Here is a 16737-nt window from a genome sequence, read left to right as displayed (position 1 = left end):
CCGAGCTTTGTAATGAAAGCTTGGTGGTCGATGCAATCGATCAGATTGCATCAACACACTGGTTGACTGTTTGTGTGTTGACTGTTAACTGTTGAATAATTGCTTTTGAGTTTTGGTCCGACCACAACCGTAACCATTTGTGGTCGTTCATTTTGCGAGCGCCAAGGGCGCGAGCGGTTTTGATCGGTGTGCATTGAAAAACGAAGTTGTGGTGCCCCATTCTTGCCTTATTCTTTTCGATTGATGTGTATATCATTCAAAAAGTGGAGTGTCAAAAAGTGCGGATTTTTATTTATTAGAAAAAATGCTAAAAATAAGTTCGTCAAGAAAAACACGAAAGTCATTCCAGAAATAACAAAGCCAATCAAAGTCGCTTTCCTTGGCTATTCAGCAGTAGGGTGCCAAAGCTTAATGGTACGTATCATAAATAATACATTCAACCAAGAATACGAACCTAGTTACGATTGCACTTATAATAAAACTATCACACTTTACAGCAAACAATATCAATTGACGCTTTTCAACACTTTCGGCATGGAACCAATGAATAGTCGCCCACCTTCCTTTTATCTAGATAAAGATTGTTTTGTCTTTGTTTACGACGTCATTTATAAGCAGTCATTTGAATACATAAATGAAATGCACCATCACATTTCACAAATACGGGATAGCAAACAATTCCCATGTATCATATGCGGAAATAAAATTGACATGAAAAATGAACGTGTCATTTCGAGTGAAGAAGGAAAAGCCCTTGCAGAAAGACTTGGTGCACAATTTTTAGAAATATCTGTTAAAACAGGCGAAGGTGTTCAAGACCTTCTTGAAATGTGCATAAAAATATTTGCGATTTAAGAAATAAGTGTTAAATTCTTTTTTGCCTATTGTGATGACTTAAATTGAAAAAGTATAGATTGAATTCAAATAAATCATTTCTATGGACATCTTATCTTAATTGTTTTTTTTTGTTATTTAAAACAACAAATTAAGTTATACTTTACTGAATGAAAAATTGTTTGATTATTAATTTTTTTTTACATTCATTTTAATGAAAATTTCAATTACTAACACAATTTTTTAATGTTGAATTCAAATGTATTTCTTTTACATAAGTTCTTAATATATTGATGAAAACCTTTTTTGCATTGTTCCTCCCATTTACCACTAGAGATTATTTAACGATAGAAAAGTGGAAATTTCAGCAGGTGAATTGAACCAGAAAATTCTGAGAAACCGAATTTATAACAGAAAATGTGAATGTAAATCATTTCACCAGAAAATGATATTAAATCGAAGTGTAAAGGAATATACCGAAAAAGATTTTGAACCTTTTATAACAAACACATTACCTAATGAAATGCCTGGAGATGAAACTGTTAATTGGATGGCATTCGATTTATTTCGTGATTTGAATTTTGTTGGTGCCAAACTAAATTCGTACCAGCAAAAGCCTCCAAATGAAAAATGGGCTTTTGTTGTTGAACAGCAAAATCGCGATCAAAAAATTCCCTCACCAGAATCATTATTAAAAGCTCTTCGACGTAAAGTTACTGAAGACCTTATTGTGATACTTTTAGACCAACTTAAGTCTAATAGAACAAGCTGGATTCAACGATTTTTCAATTGTGGAGGTCATTCATTTATTTTTTCAATCATTTCACAAATTTCATCACGTATCACAACAGCTGAAGGGATAACACATCAGGAAGGAAAAATTTTACTTTCTCTTTTAGATTGTTTTTATGAAATATGTAACACTAAAATTGGTCTTGAGAAAGTATTTCCCTTTTATGACTCCCTTGATACCATTATTAATTGCATACATACACATATTCCTCAGACATTTGATGCCGTTTTCAAAATTTGCATTGCTTATCTTTATTGTGATGTTGATCCTAAACAAGAAGGAATAATTCTCCGAATTATCTTTGATTCATTCCGTCGTCTTAAACGCGAACGACATGGTTGGAAAAATATTACATATTTTGTTAATAATGATCCTCGACCTGAATTTTTAGGATCATTATTATGTTTCATCAAAGGTATTTATCACAAGCTTAAAGGAAATCCTGATAGTGATCGATATCTTTCATTTCAATATGATTGGCTTTTAGAGCTTGATAAATCAGGACTTATACTTTCACTTAAATCATGTCCAAACGCATCACTTAATTCAATTGCGCGTGAATTTGAAACAATAATTCGTGATTGCACGCAAATTTTCCCTGATGGTCTTAACTTGTTTAATCATAAAACGGTTAGTAAGGCACTTTTGCTCAATTCGAATCCACAATTTTTATATCAAAGCATACACCTTGGATTATTAGATTTATCTGTGCGACACAAAGAATACTTTCAAAAGCTTTTAACATTCTTCTTTAATACTGTTAATATTTCAAGAATTTATGCAGCGTCATCACCCAATGACATCAGTAAATGTAAACTTGCAATTGAAAAAGCAGTAAAACTTGAGAAGCCAATACATTTAAACATAGTTCCTGGTAATAATTCTGTTCTAATAAGTTTAGCAAAGCAAATGTATTCTATTGAAGATGATATCCGAACACAATCATTTGATGAAATGATAGATGAAACAGAAGATGAAAAGACAATTGAGAACGAAAAGTATAAAGAAATAATATCGAAACATAAAAACAAAATCAAATTATTAAAAGAAAAAATTGCAACAATTGAAAATGCTTGTAGAGATATTACAAAAGAAAACGAAGAATTAAAATCAAAATTAAACAAAACGAATATTGATAATATAAGTCAAACAGATGAATCAACTTCGAATATTAGTGAAGAAACTATAAGTTATTCGATTAATGAAAAGCCGAATTTAAGTCCCAAAAAACCTTTACGAAATATATATTGGAAGAAGATTCCAAATGATTCAATTAAAAACACAATTTGGGAATCAATTAATCAAATAAATGTTGAATTAAATGAGGAAAAATTAACAGAAATATTTGATGAGAATCCATCATCAACAAATAAAAAGATTGAAATATTGGATAAAAATAGATCAGAAGAAATTATACTTATGTTGTCTCGATTAAGGAAAACGATTTCACAAATTAAAAACACAATTTCTCATTTGGATAATAATTTTACATCAGAAGAAATTTTACTTTTAAGGAATAATTTACCAACAGCAAATGAAATCCAATCAGTTTCTACATATAACGGAGGATTTCCATTACTTGGCAAAGCTGAACAATTTGTATTAAAGTTAAGTACAATTAAAATGCTTTATCAAAGTGTTGATTTTCTATATTTAAGAAGTATTTTTGTAAAGCAAAATAAAGAAATCAAAAAACAATTCCAAATTCTTATTAATGCATTAACTTATTTAATCGAATCAAAAATCGTTCAACAACTTCTTGCGTTATTACTTAAAATTGGTAATATTTGTAATGGCGGAACACCACTTGGAGGTGCATATGGTTTTAATCTTGATTTCATTAATCAAATTAATGAAATTAAGACACAAATCAATGGATATGATTTAATTCATTTCGTTGTTGAACAATTTAAATTCGTCGAAGAATTTTGTAATGAAATGGCAATAGTTAAAAAGGCTTTAAATGTTAATTATGATAACATTAAGAAATCGTATAAACAATTAATAAAAATTTATAATAACGTTAAAGAATCAATGCCAGAAGCCGAGAAATTGTTCATTAAAAAGAAATATAAACATTGTTTATACCCACAGTTCATTGAGTTTCAAAAGAAAAACGAAAATGATATCAACGAATTAATGAAAATGTTTAAGAAAATTAAACAATTACATAACGTTTTGGCATTGTCTTTCGGAGAAAATATTAAAACACTTTCAATGAATTCAATATTCGAAGCTTTCGCGAAAATGGAATTCGAAATAAAAAGAACAAAATTGGAAATGGATAAAAAGAATGATGAATCTTCTGAACTAAGTCAGACAAATATCGGCGTGCTCGATAATATTTTGGCTAAAATCCAGAAGTAAAAACTCATTAAGTTTTTTGTTTTGTTGATTGTTACTTAAAATGAATTTTATGAGGAAATATGTGTGAATTCACACCTAAAAATGTATATCGAAACTTTTATTGACGTAAAAATGAGTTAAATCTTAATTTATTTTCGTATTCTATCTTTGGCTGTGCATATTTTTTTATGCTCATATTATAAGTTCAAAAAAAGAAATAAATATTTGAGAAGGAATTGATATAAATGCTAAAGATATTTATTTTTTTATTTAAAATTTATTTTAATAATTTAATATTTCAAAATAATATTTGGAAATTATTTAAATTATTTGGAACAGCGCTTGCATACGCAAATAGGAGAGGTTACAACGAAATCGTTAAATTGGGGAAAAAAATTTGTAACTTTTTCCTAATTTGTTACATTATTTGCTAATTTTTCATAAGGACTATCCTTAATAATCTCTTTTTTCAAAAGTGTTTCAATATAATTGAAGTCAGCCTGTATCACGATTGTTATTCTCTCAAAGTATTGTATACAAACGAAACTGGAAAATCAACATTAGAAATTTTGTATAAATTACAAAATAAACCATTCAATAAATATTAATCATAAAACATATTTATCTCAGCAAAAAGCTAATAATTTATAAATTCTTTATTTGATATTTAAATATATATATATTAAATAAAAATGTAAAATAAACTGCTTCCAGAAAGTCACAGTGACCATTAGACCATAAACAACGAATATAAATTGGTTATTTCCTCCACCATTTTTACAGACTCGATTTGATAGTATAACTTCTCCTTAAGCCAAGGAAACTTTCGTTCTTAAGCTCAAAACAGAGATTTCCTGCAATCTCAAAACTAAATGGTATTTAAATGAGTCAATCCGAACCTCAAAAAAAGAATAAAAATATCTTATAAATTTCAAGCTTTTATTTCATTATACTTAGTTTATGTATTCACAAATAAAAATGATATGAAATTATAAAATAATTATAGAGAATTGTTACAATGTTTTTCAAAGATTGCATAACGTTCGCCAACATATCACTTTTCATAAAGTATAGAATTTTCCAAAAAATTCATTTGAAACTCAAATGAATTTTTAAACTATAAGTTTAAAGTTTATTTTGAAAATTGAAATAGTTTGAAATCAAACACCACAAAACCAAAAAATCTAAAATGATAAATCAAAGGGAAGAAAAAAAGACGAAACAAATAATTCACAACAAATGGGAATTCCTTGTATTCATTAAACAAATAATTTTCAATTTGAATGAAGACAATATTATTCAATCGTTTAATTCTTTAATCACTAAATTTGATGGAAACCATTTTTACTCATTTAACCTTGTTATTAGTCAAATTATATATCTACTTTTTAGTATGCGAGTAAATTATTATGAAATTTATTTTGATTTTATAAAAAAAATTGAACAATATGAAGAGAATAACAACAAGCCTAAAATTTTAGAAGTATTTACAAGTTTTCTTTTGTATGAACACAAATATAATCAAGAAACATTTTATATTCTTGAGTATTTGATTGAAAATAATTTCATTGAATCAAAAATTGCTAAAGATATAGACGTTCCATATTTTATCATTATATGACTGAAGAAGAAATTAATGAATTAGAAAAAGATAATTATTTAGAGTAAATCAAAGAAAATTATGATAAACTCTCAAAGAATGATTGGGAACTTCATAAACAATTCATTAAAGAAGGAGATAATACATTTGGAATTGCAGAAATAATCCGGAATGATGATGTTGAAAAACTTCAAAAAATTTCATCACAAAATGATTTTGATTTTAATCAAATCATTAAACCATCAATTTATGAAAGATGTGATTTTATTAATCTATGGAATGTTTCATTAATTGATTATTTTTTTCTTCAGTTAAATGTTTTAAATATTTAATGAATGAATGATGCAAATGTAAAATATACAGGTAAATATGCAATTGCAGGTGGAAATGTAGAAATCATTCATTTATGTGAACAAAATCATGCATCATTTGATAAAGCATATGAAACAGCAATTGAAATTCATTTTAATAATTTTATATTTCAAAATAATATTTGGAAATTATTTAAATTTTTTAAAACAGCACTTGATTTAGCAACTCAAAACAAACACAAAGACATTAAATAAAGCACTGTATTATTAATAAATGCTTTCATTTGCCAACTCAAATATTACATAAACATAAAATTTCTCATCAATCAAAACGTTTGTCTTTATTTCTTGAGAATATCGTGTTACTTAAGATATTCGTAGAATTTGAAGAAGATATTTGTACTTCTCAATACATTCTCCACATGCTGTAGATCCGGTATTAATTTGTTGTGCGCCAATACGGCAATATCAGCGATCTATGATTTACTTCTATGTTTTGTCCGTCGTCAAGTTCATGAGCTTCACCGCATACATAACATCTCAGATAGTACAGATTTGGTTTACCTTAAGTCGCAACGCGTTGCAATATTTTCCTTAGATTGTCTTTGGGTTTGATGCGTATAGGTCATCACCGACGAGTTGCACCTTTTTGACGAGTGTTGCGTTGAGTTCTTTCCAATGTATATAGTCATTTTCATGAAGACCATCGATTGAGACAATGGATGAGTGCTTCGCTATGAGGTTAGCCCAGTATTAGATCATTTCGTCGCCGGCTTCTTGACAACTATCTCCACTTCGTAGAGTTTAGTTTCTTCGTAAGAGAACTCATACGCTGCGGATATCCTTAGAAGGCGTCTTTGATCACAAGACATGGCGCGAAGCCTCCTTCATCGCTGAGGTTCTTTGCGGTGGTGTCCATTTTCTGTGCCAAAAATTTGTGTTCTGCATTTATGTACGTAAAAGTTTTATGTGTATATATTTTTATAATAAAAACCCATTGAGATCAAATGCTTTTATAATGTTCGGACTGCGCATATTATAACATTGAATTCAAAATCCTGTGAGATATTTTACACAAAAGCATTAACAAAAGCGCAATTTCAAACGAGTAAATACAATTATTCTCCATCCCAAACTTTTTCAAACATAAAATTTTACATCAACTAGAATGTTTATCTTTATTTAAAGGACATGTTGCGTTATTAAAGATATTCTTGGATTAACATCATTTACTTCACAAGAACCTGTGGAGCGGATGTTCGGCCAGCAATCATAACAGCACCTAGGTAGTTGATATAAACGTCGGTTTCGACTGTTGGGTTAAGATGATTGATTGTTTTTTTGGCGGAGCTTTAGCTTTGAGAAGATGTGAGAGGGTTACCAATTGGATCTAATCTTTCACCAATTTGGGTCCTTCATTCTGCGATAGCTTGAGCAAGAGCAGATATGAAAAAAAGTGAAGTAATCAGAACTTTTTTTGATTGGAATATTGTCACTTTTCAATTTAACCTTTAAATTTTATGACTGAAGAAGAAAAAGAGCATTTCACTTATGATCTCATTTATTTTGCTTATTATATAAAAATATTAATACAAAATTAGAACAAATTTATACATTTTATATTAAAGAAAACAAATGAAATAAATTCATCAATGTGCTTGCAGTCGATCTGACAAAATTGTCCAAAACTCATGATTTGGAGGAATTATATCAGTTAACGGAATTGACAAATTAGAGAAATTTGTTGTTGGAGCAGATTTAGCAAATGATGCCGAAAGAATTTTGTCATGCATTGTGTATTTGTTCAATTCATCAACAGCAACTTTCGCATCCTCAACAGTATCAAAGTCAATAAATGAAAATTCATGGTGAAAAGAGATATGACGAATAAATCCCAATGGAGCAGCAAGGAAATAAATGTCTCGTTCTGTTATTGTACGCTGATCATATCCAGTAAGATATATACGCTTACACGGTGGATAGTTTACAATGGTTTTGGTCGAAAGTTGTGCTGTAATAACATAATTTCGAAATGTAAAATTATTGAAATGTTCAACAAATAATTGCGCATCTGCATTTGTTTGAAATCTTACGAAACCATATTTGTCATAAAGTTTAATTGATTGTATGTTTGAAAATCCTTCCTTTTCAAACAAATCTTTGATTGTTTCTGCATTGCCAAAAAGCGGTTTGAAATATGCTTGAATAAGGTAAGTTGTTTTTGTAGGATAATTTTGTGAATTTGTTTCCTGGTGTGAATTATCAGAATTTGATTTTTCTGTTTCTTCCTCAGACATTTTGAAATTGACCAACTCTGTTCGTTCCGAAATAAACGGCTACCCATTTATTCGTATTAATTTTGATCGCCTTTATGTGAGGTGAATTTTACAACAGTAACGTGCAACCAGCACTCACTTTTTCAACGAGAATTTTGGTGGAAAAAAATATTCCTTTTTATTCAAAATAAACTTATTTATATAAAATATGAAGTGCATATCCTATAGGCCTGTTTCGTTTTTGTGCTCCTTTTCTTTTTGCTTTTGAATTAGATCATCCCAAGTTCTCGAAACATGACTATGTTTGACTGGATCATTTGAAATAGCTTTAAGAACATCATCTGGCGTTATTTTTGATGGGTTAGGTGCTCCACGATGGGCTGTTTGTGCTAATTGTGTTATATAATATTCTATTGCACCCAATGTTGCGTCAATTGTTTGTTCGTACTGTTCAGTGTCACCACCACAAGCATAAAGTAGTTGCGAAACCAGTTCCCTCATTGCATCTTTTTTTGGTGGCATTAAAAACCTTGGAATATTTTGAGAAAGTTTGTCAGCACCGCGAAAATGAACACGCCAAACTTACTTCTTTTCCATAGAAATAAATACGAAAATCTTTGTGTTGAGTCTTCAGTTCTTCTTCTTGTTGATAATCATCAGTATCAAGAAGCACTTCAAGTTTTACAATCAACTCGACTTGATACAAGTCCAGATTTACTTTATTGTGCTGCTTCATGTTATTTTGCTCTAAATCAAATTCATAGATCACTTGAAATTACTTGCCTTGCAGAAGAACGAGGTTGGTTACTTCCAAAAATTTTAATTCTAAAAAGTCGATGCTTATGTAAAATTGGTGAATACGAAGCAGCATATGCAACATTACAAAGTGCATACGGGATTCAACCAAGCAAGGAAATACAAGAATTTATTATCCGTGTTAAAAGTCATTTTCAAAAAGATTTATCTAAATTACCTGTATTTGACATTAGCAACATCGAGCATAACGCCTCTCAAGATTTAGCTAATGTTTACATCCAATTTTATATTCAAGGTATTGAAGAAAATGATATATCAGTAGAGTTCGACGAAAAAGAAATAAGAATTTTGTTAACAAGAGAAACGTTTTCATTCATAAAAATCAAATTACAAAAAAAAATTATTCCAAAAGATTCATCTTTTATTCTAACCAAAGAATCCATCAACCTTTCGTTGAAAAAAGAAGAAGAAACTGACTGGGATATACTCGAGTGTGTTGAAGTGTGATTTTTATATGTGCAAATATATATTACCAAAATTTTGTTGATTGTAAACTATAAAATATAATTATACTTCATAAATCCAACACTTTTTCTTGAATAACGTTTCCATTTTTTAGATTTATGATAAAAATTTAATTCTGCCATTTCTTCTTTTTTTGATTAAAACAGGTTTTAGCCAATTATTCATGGTGTGCTTATTTTTGGTGTCTTTAAGAGTAGTTCAATCTAAGAAAGAAGAATCACTGAAATATATGCCATAGCAAATCTATGACAAAAATTTGGGCTCTCATTTTTTTGAACAGTGTTCCAAGGTTTTAGTGAAAAAGTGAATATTTTTTTCAGAAAAAATTTGGCCACCATTATCCCTTACACCATTAACGCTATCAAAAAGTTCATCGAACCACTCAAACGAACATTACAGTTATTTTTGATTCAATTTTGTGGTTTCTGGTTGTCAAAATTAGTCTGTGCAAATGCTCTTCTTGAACACGTTGTTCTTTCTCGCTGTAAGGATTAATGACCTTAATGATGCAAATGCTGATGGCAATGTGGTCAAGCTTGGGTTGTATGATCGAATGAAGTCTATTATCAACGAAAAGTTATTCAATCAAAACAAAGAAATAAAATACTATCCATATAGTGAAAAGCAAGAAATTTATGAAAATGTTGAAGAAACACAAATCCTTGGTAGTAAGGATGAAGTTTTCAATTTAATTCAATTATTAACTAGTGAAACACCATTAGAGCCATCTGAATCATCCTCAGAATCATCAAGTGAATCATCATCAGAGTCATCTTCAGAATCATCAAGTGAATCATCATCTGAATCATCATCAGAGTCATCAAGTGAATCATCATCTGAATCATCCTCTGAGTCATCTTCAGAATCATCATCTGAATCATCAAGTGAATCATCTTCAGAATCATCATCAGAGTCATCAAGTGAATCATCAAGTGAATCTTCATCAGAATCATCATCTGAATCATCTTCAGAATCATCATCAGAGTCATCAAGTGAATCATCAAGTGAATCATCTTCTGAGTCATCCTCTGAGTCATCTTCAGAATCATCATCTGAATCATCAAGTGAATCATCTTCAGAATCATCATCTGAATCATCTTCAGAATCATCATCAGAGTCATCAAGTGAATCATCAAGTGAATCATCTTCTGAGTCATCCTCTGAGTCATCTTCAGAATCATCAAGTGAATCATCATCGGAATCATCTTCTGAATCATCATCTGAGTCATCAAGTGAATCATCTTCTGAATCATCTTCTGAATCATCCTCTGAATCATCAAGTGAATCATCTTCAGAATCATCATCTGAATCATCTTCAGAATCATCCTCTGAATCTTCATCAGAATCATCCTCTGAGTCATCATCAGAATCATCATCTGAATCATCTTCTGAATCATCTTCAGAATCATCATCTGAGTCATCATCAGAATCATCTTCAGAATCATCAAGTGAATCATCTTCTGAATCATCATCTGAGTCATCAAGTGAATCATCTTCTGAATCATCTTCAGAATCATCAAGTGAATCCTCCTCTGAGTCATCTTCAGAATCATCATCTGAATCATCTTCTGAATCATCTTCAGAATCATCAAGTGAATCATCATCGGAATCATCTTCTGAATCATCATCTGAGTCATCAAGTGAATCATCATCTGAATCATCTTCTGAATCATCTTCTGAATCATCAAGTGAATCCTCCTCTGAGTCATCTTCAGAATCTTCATCAGAGTCATCCTCTGAATCATCCTCAGAATCATCTTCTGAGTCATCCTCTGAATCTTCATCAGAATCTTCATCAGAATCATCATCTGAGTCATCAAGTGAATCATCTTCAGAATCATCTTCTGAATCATCTTCAGAGTCATCCTCTGAATCATCTTCAGAGTCATCCTCTGAATCATCCTCAGAATCATCTTCTGAGTCATCCTCTGAATCTTCATCAGAATCTTCATCAGAATCATCATCTGAGTCATCAAGTGAATCATCTTCAGAGTCATCCTCTGAATCATCCTCAGAATCATCTTCTGAGTCATCCTCTGAATCTTCATCAGAATCTTCATCAGAATCATCATCTGAGTCATCAAGTGAATCATCTTCTGAATCATCCAGTGAATCTTCATCAGAATCATCCTCAGAATCATCTTCAGAATCATCAAGCGAATCTTCATCAGAATCATCTTCAGAGTCATCATCAGAATCATCTTCAGAATCATCAAGCGAATCTTCATCAGAATCATCTTCAGAGTCATCATCAGAATCATCTTCAGAATCATCAAGTGAATCCTCCTCAGAATCATCTTCAGAATCATCATCAGAATCATCTTCAGAATCATCTTCAGAATCATCAAGTGAATCATCTTCAGAATCATCCAGTGAATCTTCATCAGAATCATCCTCAGAATCATCAAGCGAATCTTCATCAGAATCATCTTCAGAGTCATCCTCTGAGTCATCAAGTGAATCCTCCTCAGAATCATCTTCAGAATCATCATCAGAATCATCTTCAGAATCATCAAGTGAATCATCTTCAGAATCATCAAGTGAATCCTCCTCAGAATCATCAAGTGAATCTTCATCTGAATCTTCCTCTGAGTCATCAAGTGAATCATCCTCTGAGTCATCAAGTGAATCCTCCTCAGAATCATCTTCAGAATCATCAAGTGAATCATCTTCAGAATCATCTTCAGAATCATCTTCAGAATCATCAAGTGAATCCTCCTCAGAATCATCAAGTGAATCCTCCTCTGAATCATCAAGTGAATCATCCTCTGAGTCATCAAGTGAATCATCCTCTGAGTCATCAAGTGAATCATCCTCTGAGTCATCAAGTGAATCCTCCTCTGAGTCATCTTCAGAATCTTCATCAGAATCATCTTCAGAATCATCAAGTGAATCATCTTCAGAATCTTCATCAGAATCTTCATCAGAATCATCAAGTGAATCATCTTCAGAATCATCAAGTGAATCCTCCTCAGAATCATCAAGTGAATCCTCCTCAGAATCATCAAGTGAATCATCCTCTGAATCATCTTCTGAATCATCCTCTGAGTCATCAAGTGAATCCTCCTCAGAATCATCTTCTGAATCATCAAGTGAATCCTCCTCTGAATCATCTTCTGAATCATCCTCTGAATCATCTTCAGAATCATCATCTGAGTCATCAAGTGAATCTTCATCAGAATCATCTTCTGAATCATCCTCTGAGTCATCAAGTGAATCATCATCTGAATCTTCATCAGAATCATCCTCTGAGTCATCTTCTGAATCATCCTCTGAATCATCAAGTGAATCATCTTCAGAATCATCATCTGAATCATCTTCAGAATCATCCTCTGAATCTTCATCAGAATCATCCTCTGAGTCATCATCAGAATCATCATCTGAATCTTCATCAGAATCATCATCTGAATCATCCTCTGAATCATCTTCTGAATCATCCTCTGAGTCATCAAGTGAATCATCATCAGAATCATCAAGTGAATCATCATCAGAATCATCTTCTGAATCATCCTCTGAGTCATCAAGTGAATCATCATCAGAATCTTCATCAGAATCATCCTCTGAGTCATCAAGTGAATCATCATCAGAATCATCTTCTGAATCATCCTCTGAGTCATCAAGTGAATCATCATCAGAATCATCCTCTGAGTCATCTTCTGAATCATCCTCTGAATCATCAAGTGAATCATCATCTGAATCTTCATCAGAATCATCTTCTGAATCATCTTCTGAATCATCCTCTGAGTCATCAAGTGAATCATCATCTGAATCTTCATCAGAATCATCCTCTGAATCATCTTCTGAATCATCCTCTGAGTCATCAAGTGAATCATCATCAGAATCATCAAGTGAATCATCATCAGAATCATCTTCTGAATCTTCATCAGAATCATCCTCTGAATCATCTTCTGAATCATCCTCTGAGTCATCAAGTGAATCATCATCAGAATCATCAAGTGAATCATCATCAGAATCATCTTCTGAATCATCATCTGAGTCATCAAGTGAATCTTCATCAGAATCATCCTCAGAATCATCAAGTGAATCATCAAGCGAATCTTCATCAGAATCATCTTCAGAGTCATCCTCTGAATCTTCATCTGAATCTTCATCAGAATCATCATCTGAATCATCCTCTGAATCTTCATCTGAGTCATCAAGTGAATCATCTTCTGAGTCATCCTCTGAATCTTCATCAGAATCATCATCTGAATCTTCCTCTGAGTCATCAAGTGAATCATCTTCTGAATCATCTGAATCATCTTCAGAATCATCATCAGAATCATCAAGTGAATCATCATCAGAATCATCAAGTGAATCATCATCAGAATCATCATCAGAGTCATCATCTGAATTATCAAGTGAATCATCTTCAGAGGTTTCGAGCGAATCCTCATCTGAACCACCAGTTGAGTCATCCACAGAAGTTACATCAGAAGTTCAATCCTCTGCAGAGACACAGCTCACAACTGAAGTCGAATCCACTTCAGAAGTTCTTCCTACAGAGGTTCCTTCACTTATTACTTCATTGGAAACATTTACCAATGTATCTGTGATCACAGGCGAGTCAGGAATCAGCGGCGGTTCCACAGCGGGCGTTGTAATTGCAGTCATCATTGTTGCTGCAGCTGTTGCAGCTCTTGTTGTTCTTTCTGTCATTGTCTACAAGCGTATGAAGGCCAACAACGCCGGCGGTGACGAAAATGACATCTCAGAAAAGAACGACGAATCGGTATCAAACGATGCACAGAACGACAGTGAAGGCGTGTTCTTTATTTAATGACGTTGTATGGACTTTAATTATATACTCATGCTAACTCTTTTTAATCTCATAAAGAGAACTTTTATATTTCTGTTTTTATGAAGAGATCTCTTCATTAAGTACCAAATTTGTGGAGAACGTTTTAACTTTTTGACAATTCTAATTACGATTAGTGATAATTCAAAATTTGACAGTCATGTGAATTTTCAGATGTGATAAGGACATATGATATAAAATACGATGAAGGTGGGTTTGAACAATCACGGTTAGAAAAAATTCGACTAAAACTATTTAAGCACAATGTAGAAAATCAGCTTATTCTCAAAAATTAATTTTGTTAATACAAAATCATTCCATAATTCCTAATCTTGTTAAAACAAATTGGAAATGTTCTATCATTTTACATTACTCTTCTAAATCAAATAATTTTGGCATCATTGATCTCTGTTTTTCTTCCATTTTGAACAACAAATTATTTTTCTTCACATATTTCATAATATTGTCGATATTGATGTATTCACTAATTTGCTTAAGTAAATAATTGAATTTCTTAAAAAACTTTTGTTTCTTTGGTAATCTTCAAACATCGAACTAAATTATGAGAATGTTTATTCTTTAATAGACTTGTTTAGACTTCCTATATTTCAGATATGCGGCCACGTAAATAGCGCCCACGAACAACACCACAATTACAGAAATAGAAGCGACCATCGGTGTAGCGTAAGAAGGAGCTTCAGTCTTATAAATCCAACCAGATGAGCACTTATATCCCATAGATTCTTGAGGTCCGTCTTTTTCACCTCTCATACATTTCTTATTCTTGAAACAAAATCCACATCCTGGTATACTCTTACAAGTTTCCTTATCATTATTTCCACCATAAATAGCGCAATAATCATTCGGAGCGAATTCGATCCAGTCGTGTTTGAATGTATCCTTAAGACCTTTACGTGTTACGTCAGGCCAATCCAAGAAACTGAATGGAGGATTGTACTTATATTCAGGTGACAGGATAGCATCCCATGTTTGGTTTTCCATGAACCAAGAGAGTCGTGCAGATTTTGTGTCTAATCCACCGAAACAATTTCTTGCTCCATAAGTTGTACCATTTTCTGGTCTTAAGTCATAACGTGATAAGATTCCTTGAGCCGGCTCTGGGATACCATTGATTAATAATAATGGATCGTTCTTATAATCATTATAACGCATAAACTCTTGGAAACTAGTATAGTCATTAATCTTTGGAGCATCTCGTGCAATGATCTTATAACGTGGTTGTTCCCAATATGACCAAAAGTCTTTCTTAATTGGCTCTCGTTGTTGTTGTCCTGGATAATCGGCTAAGTTGAATACGGACTCAAAGAATGGAGCATTGACTGAGCCAAAGTATCCTTCTTTATAAAGTTGTTCTGTGATATCTTGTGATTCATAAAATCCTGGAAGTTGTTCAATGGCCCATAATAAACCGGGTTTATGTTCTGGACTTGTTGAGTTCTTTACAAATAATTTGGTATCAAGAACTAAATATTGATTATTGTATGTGCCTGAATTCTCTTTGATGAATTCTTTGGTCCAATCTTCTCCATTGTCAGTGACAAAGGTGGCATAATATGAACGTAACCAACATAAAACACTTTCTGGTTTGACATAAAGATCATAAAGTGTATTATTGAAGTTATGCATCGTGGTTTCCATAATTAAAAGTCCTTGATCAGTGGTCCAAAAGTCATCAAGACTTGCTAAATGACCTGTTCTTGTACTTACTGTGACATGATGTGCTTTGAATTCAGGAATGTTAAGGTTATAATCTTTGAGATAGGCATGAAGTTCGGTGTAGCTGCTCCATGTGTCTTGGGCAAAATAAATGTCATCATGATCTGGTGATAATTTGATGAGACCAGTGCAACGTGTAAGCTCTGGATCTTTAGGAACGGAACCTTCAAGTACAGAGGCAAGATCGTCAAGATCACCTGAGGCTTGAAGAAGCCAGAAATCAACTTCAGAAATTTTGGCTGATTCTTGGACTCCTTCATTAAGACCACGAATCATACCATCAACTTGATTCATGATAAGACCAATATTCTTCCAATAGCTACTAGCACTATTCAAAACTTTTGATCTAACATAATTGATGTTTTCTGATATAAATAGTTTCCAGCTAGTTGGCCAATCCTTACCCTTTCCTACTTGAACTTCCTTGTAGTTATCAAATGCTTCACGAATTCGGCCTTGAGTAAGATAAGCATCAACAAAACCAGCACAATACATTTGGTTATAGCTTGGTGAATGTGGGTTTGTCCAAATATGGATTTTACCCCAACCTATTTCATCGTAAGAATCATGGAATGTGGCCCATGCATCATAAGTCTTATCGAACTCGAGTTTATAGCTAAGATTACCATATTGGTCAATCTTACATGACGCTGTCTTGTTTGCATATTCCGAAGATAGGAAGAAAAGCAAAAAGGTTGGGAGCATGCAGAGGTATGGGTCAGCCCATTCAAATTCATATCAAAAAGTTGTTTCAATGAACA

General features: G+C 32.2%; 4 protein-coding genes across 4 annotated transcripts; 1 reads left to right on the top strand and 3 right to left on the bottom strand.

The window, feature by feature from the left end:
* Nucleotides 1-534: 534 nt before the first annotated feature.
* GO595_011119 (Ras family GTPase) lies at nt 535-855 on the top strand (the record flags this gene model as incomplete). The annotated part of the gene is made up of 1 exon (XM_067913874.1): nt 535-855. The coding sequence occupies one exon, from the start codon at nt 535-537 to the stop codon at nt 853-855; it is 321 nt and encodes a 106-aa protein (XP_067768783.1).
* Nucleotides 856-8382: 7527 nt separating this feature from the next.
* On the bottom strand, nt 8383-8682 carry GO595_011118 (uncharacterized protein; the record flags this gene model as incomplete). Its single annotated transcript, XM_067913873.1, has 1 exon — nt 8383-8682. One exon carries the CDS (start codon nt 8680-8682, stop codon nt 8383-8385), a length of 300 nt encoding a protein of 99 aa, XP_067768782.1.
* A 1452-nt stretch (nt 8683-10134) lies between these two features.
* GO595_011117 (uncharacterized protein) lies at nt 10135-14100 on the bottom strand (the record flags this gene model as incomplete). The annotated part of the gene is made up of 2 exons (XM_067913872.1): nt 10135-13833; nt 13945-14100. 2 exons carry the CDS (start codon nt 14098-14100, stop codon nt 10135-10137), a joined length of 3855 nt encoding a protein of 1284 aa, XP_067768781.1.
* A 718-nt stretch (nt 14101-14818) lies between these two features.
* On the bottom strand, nt 14819-16681 carry GO595_011116 (Laminin A family protein; the record flags this gene model as incomplete). The annotated part of the gene is made up of 1 exon (XM_067913871.1): nt 14819-16681. The coding sequence occupies one exon, from the start codon at nt 16679-16681 to the stop codon at nt 14819-14821; it is 1863 nt and encodes a 620-aa protein (XP_067768780.1).
* Between the last annotated feature and the right edge of the window lie 56 nt (nt 16682-16737).

This window comes from Histomonas meleagridis (genome assembly GCF_020186115.1).
Source record: "Histomonas meleagridis strain 2922-C6/04-10x chromosome Unknown scaffold_85, whole genome shotgun sequence".
NCBI lineage: Eukaryota > Parabasalia > Tritrichomonadida > Dientamoebidae > Histomonas > Histomonas meleagridis.
This window is presented reverse-complemented; position numbering and strand designations above follow the sequence as displayed.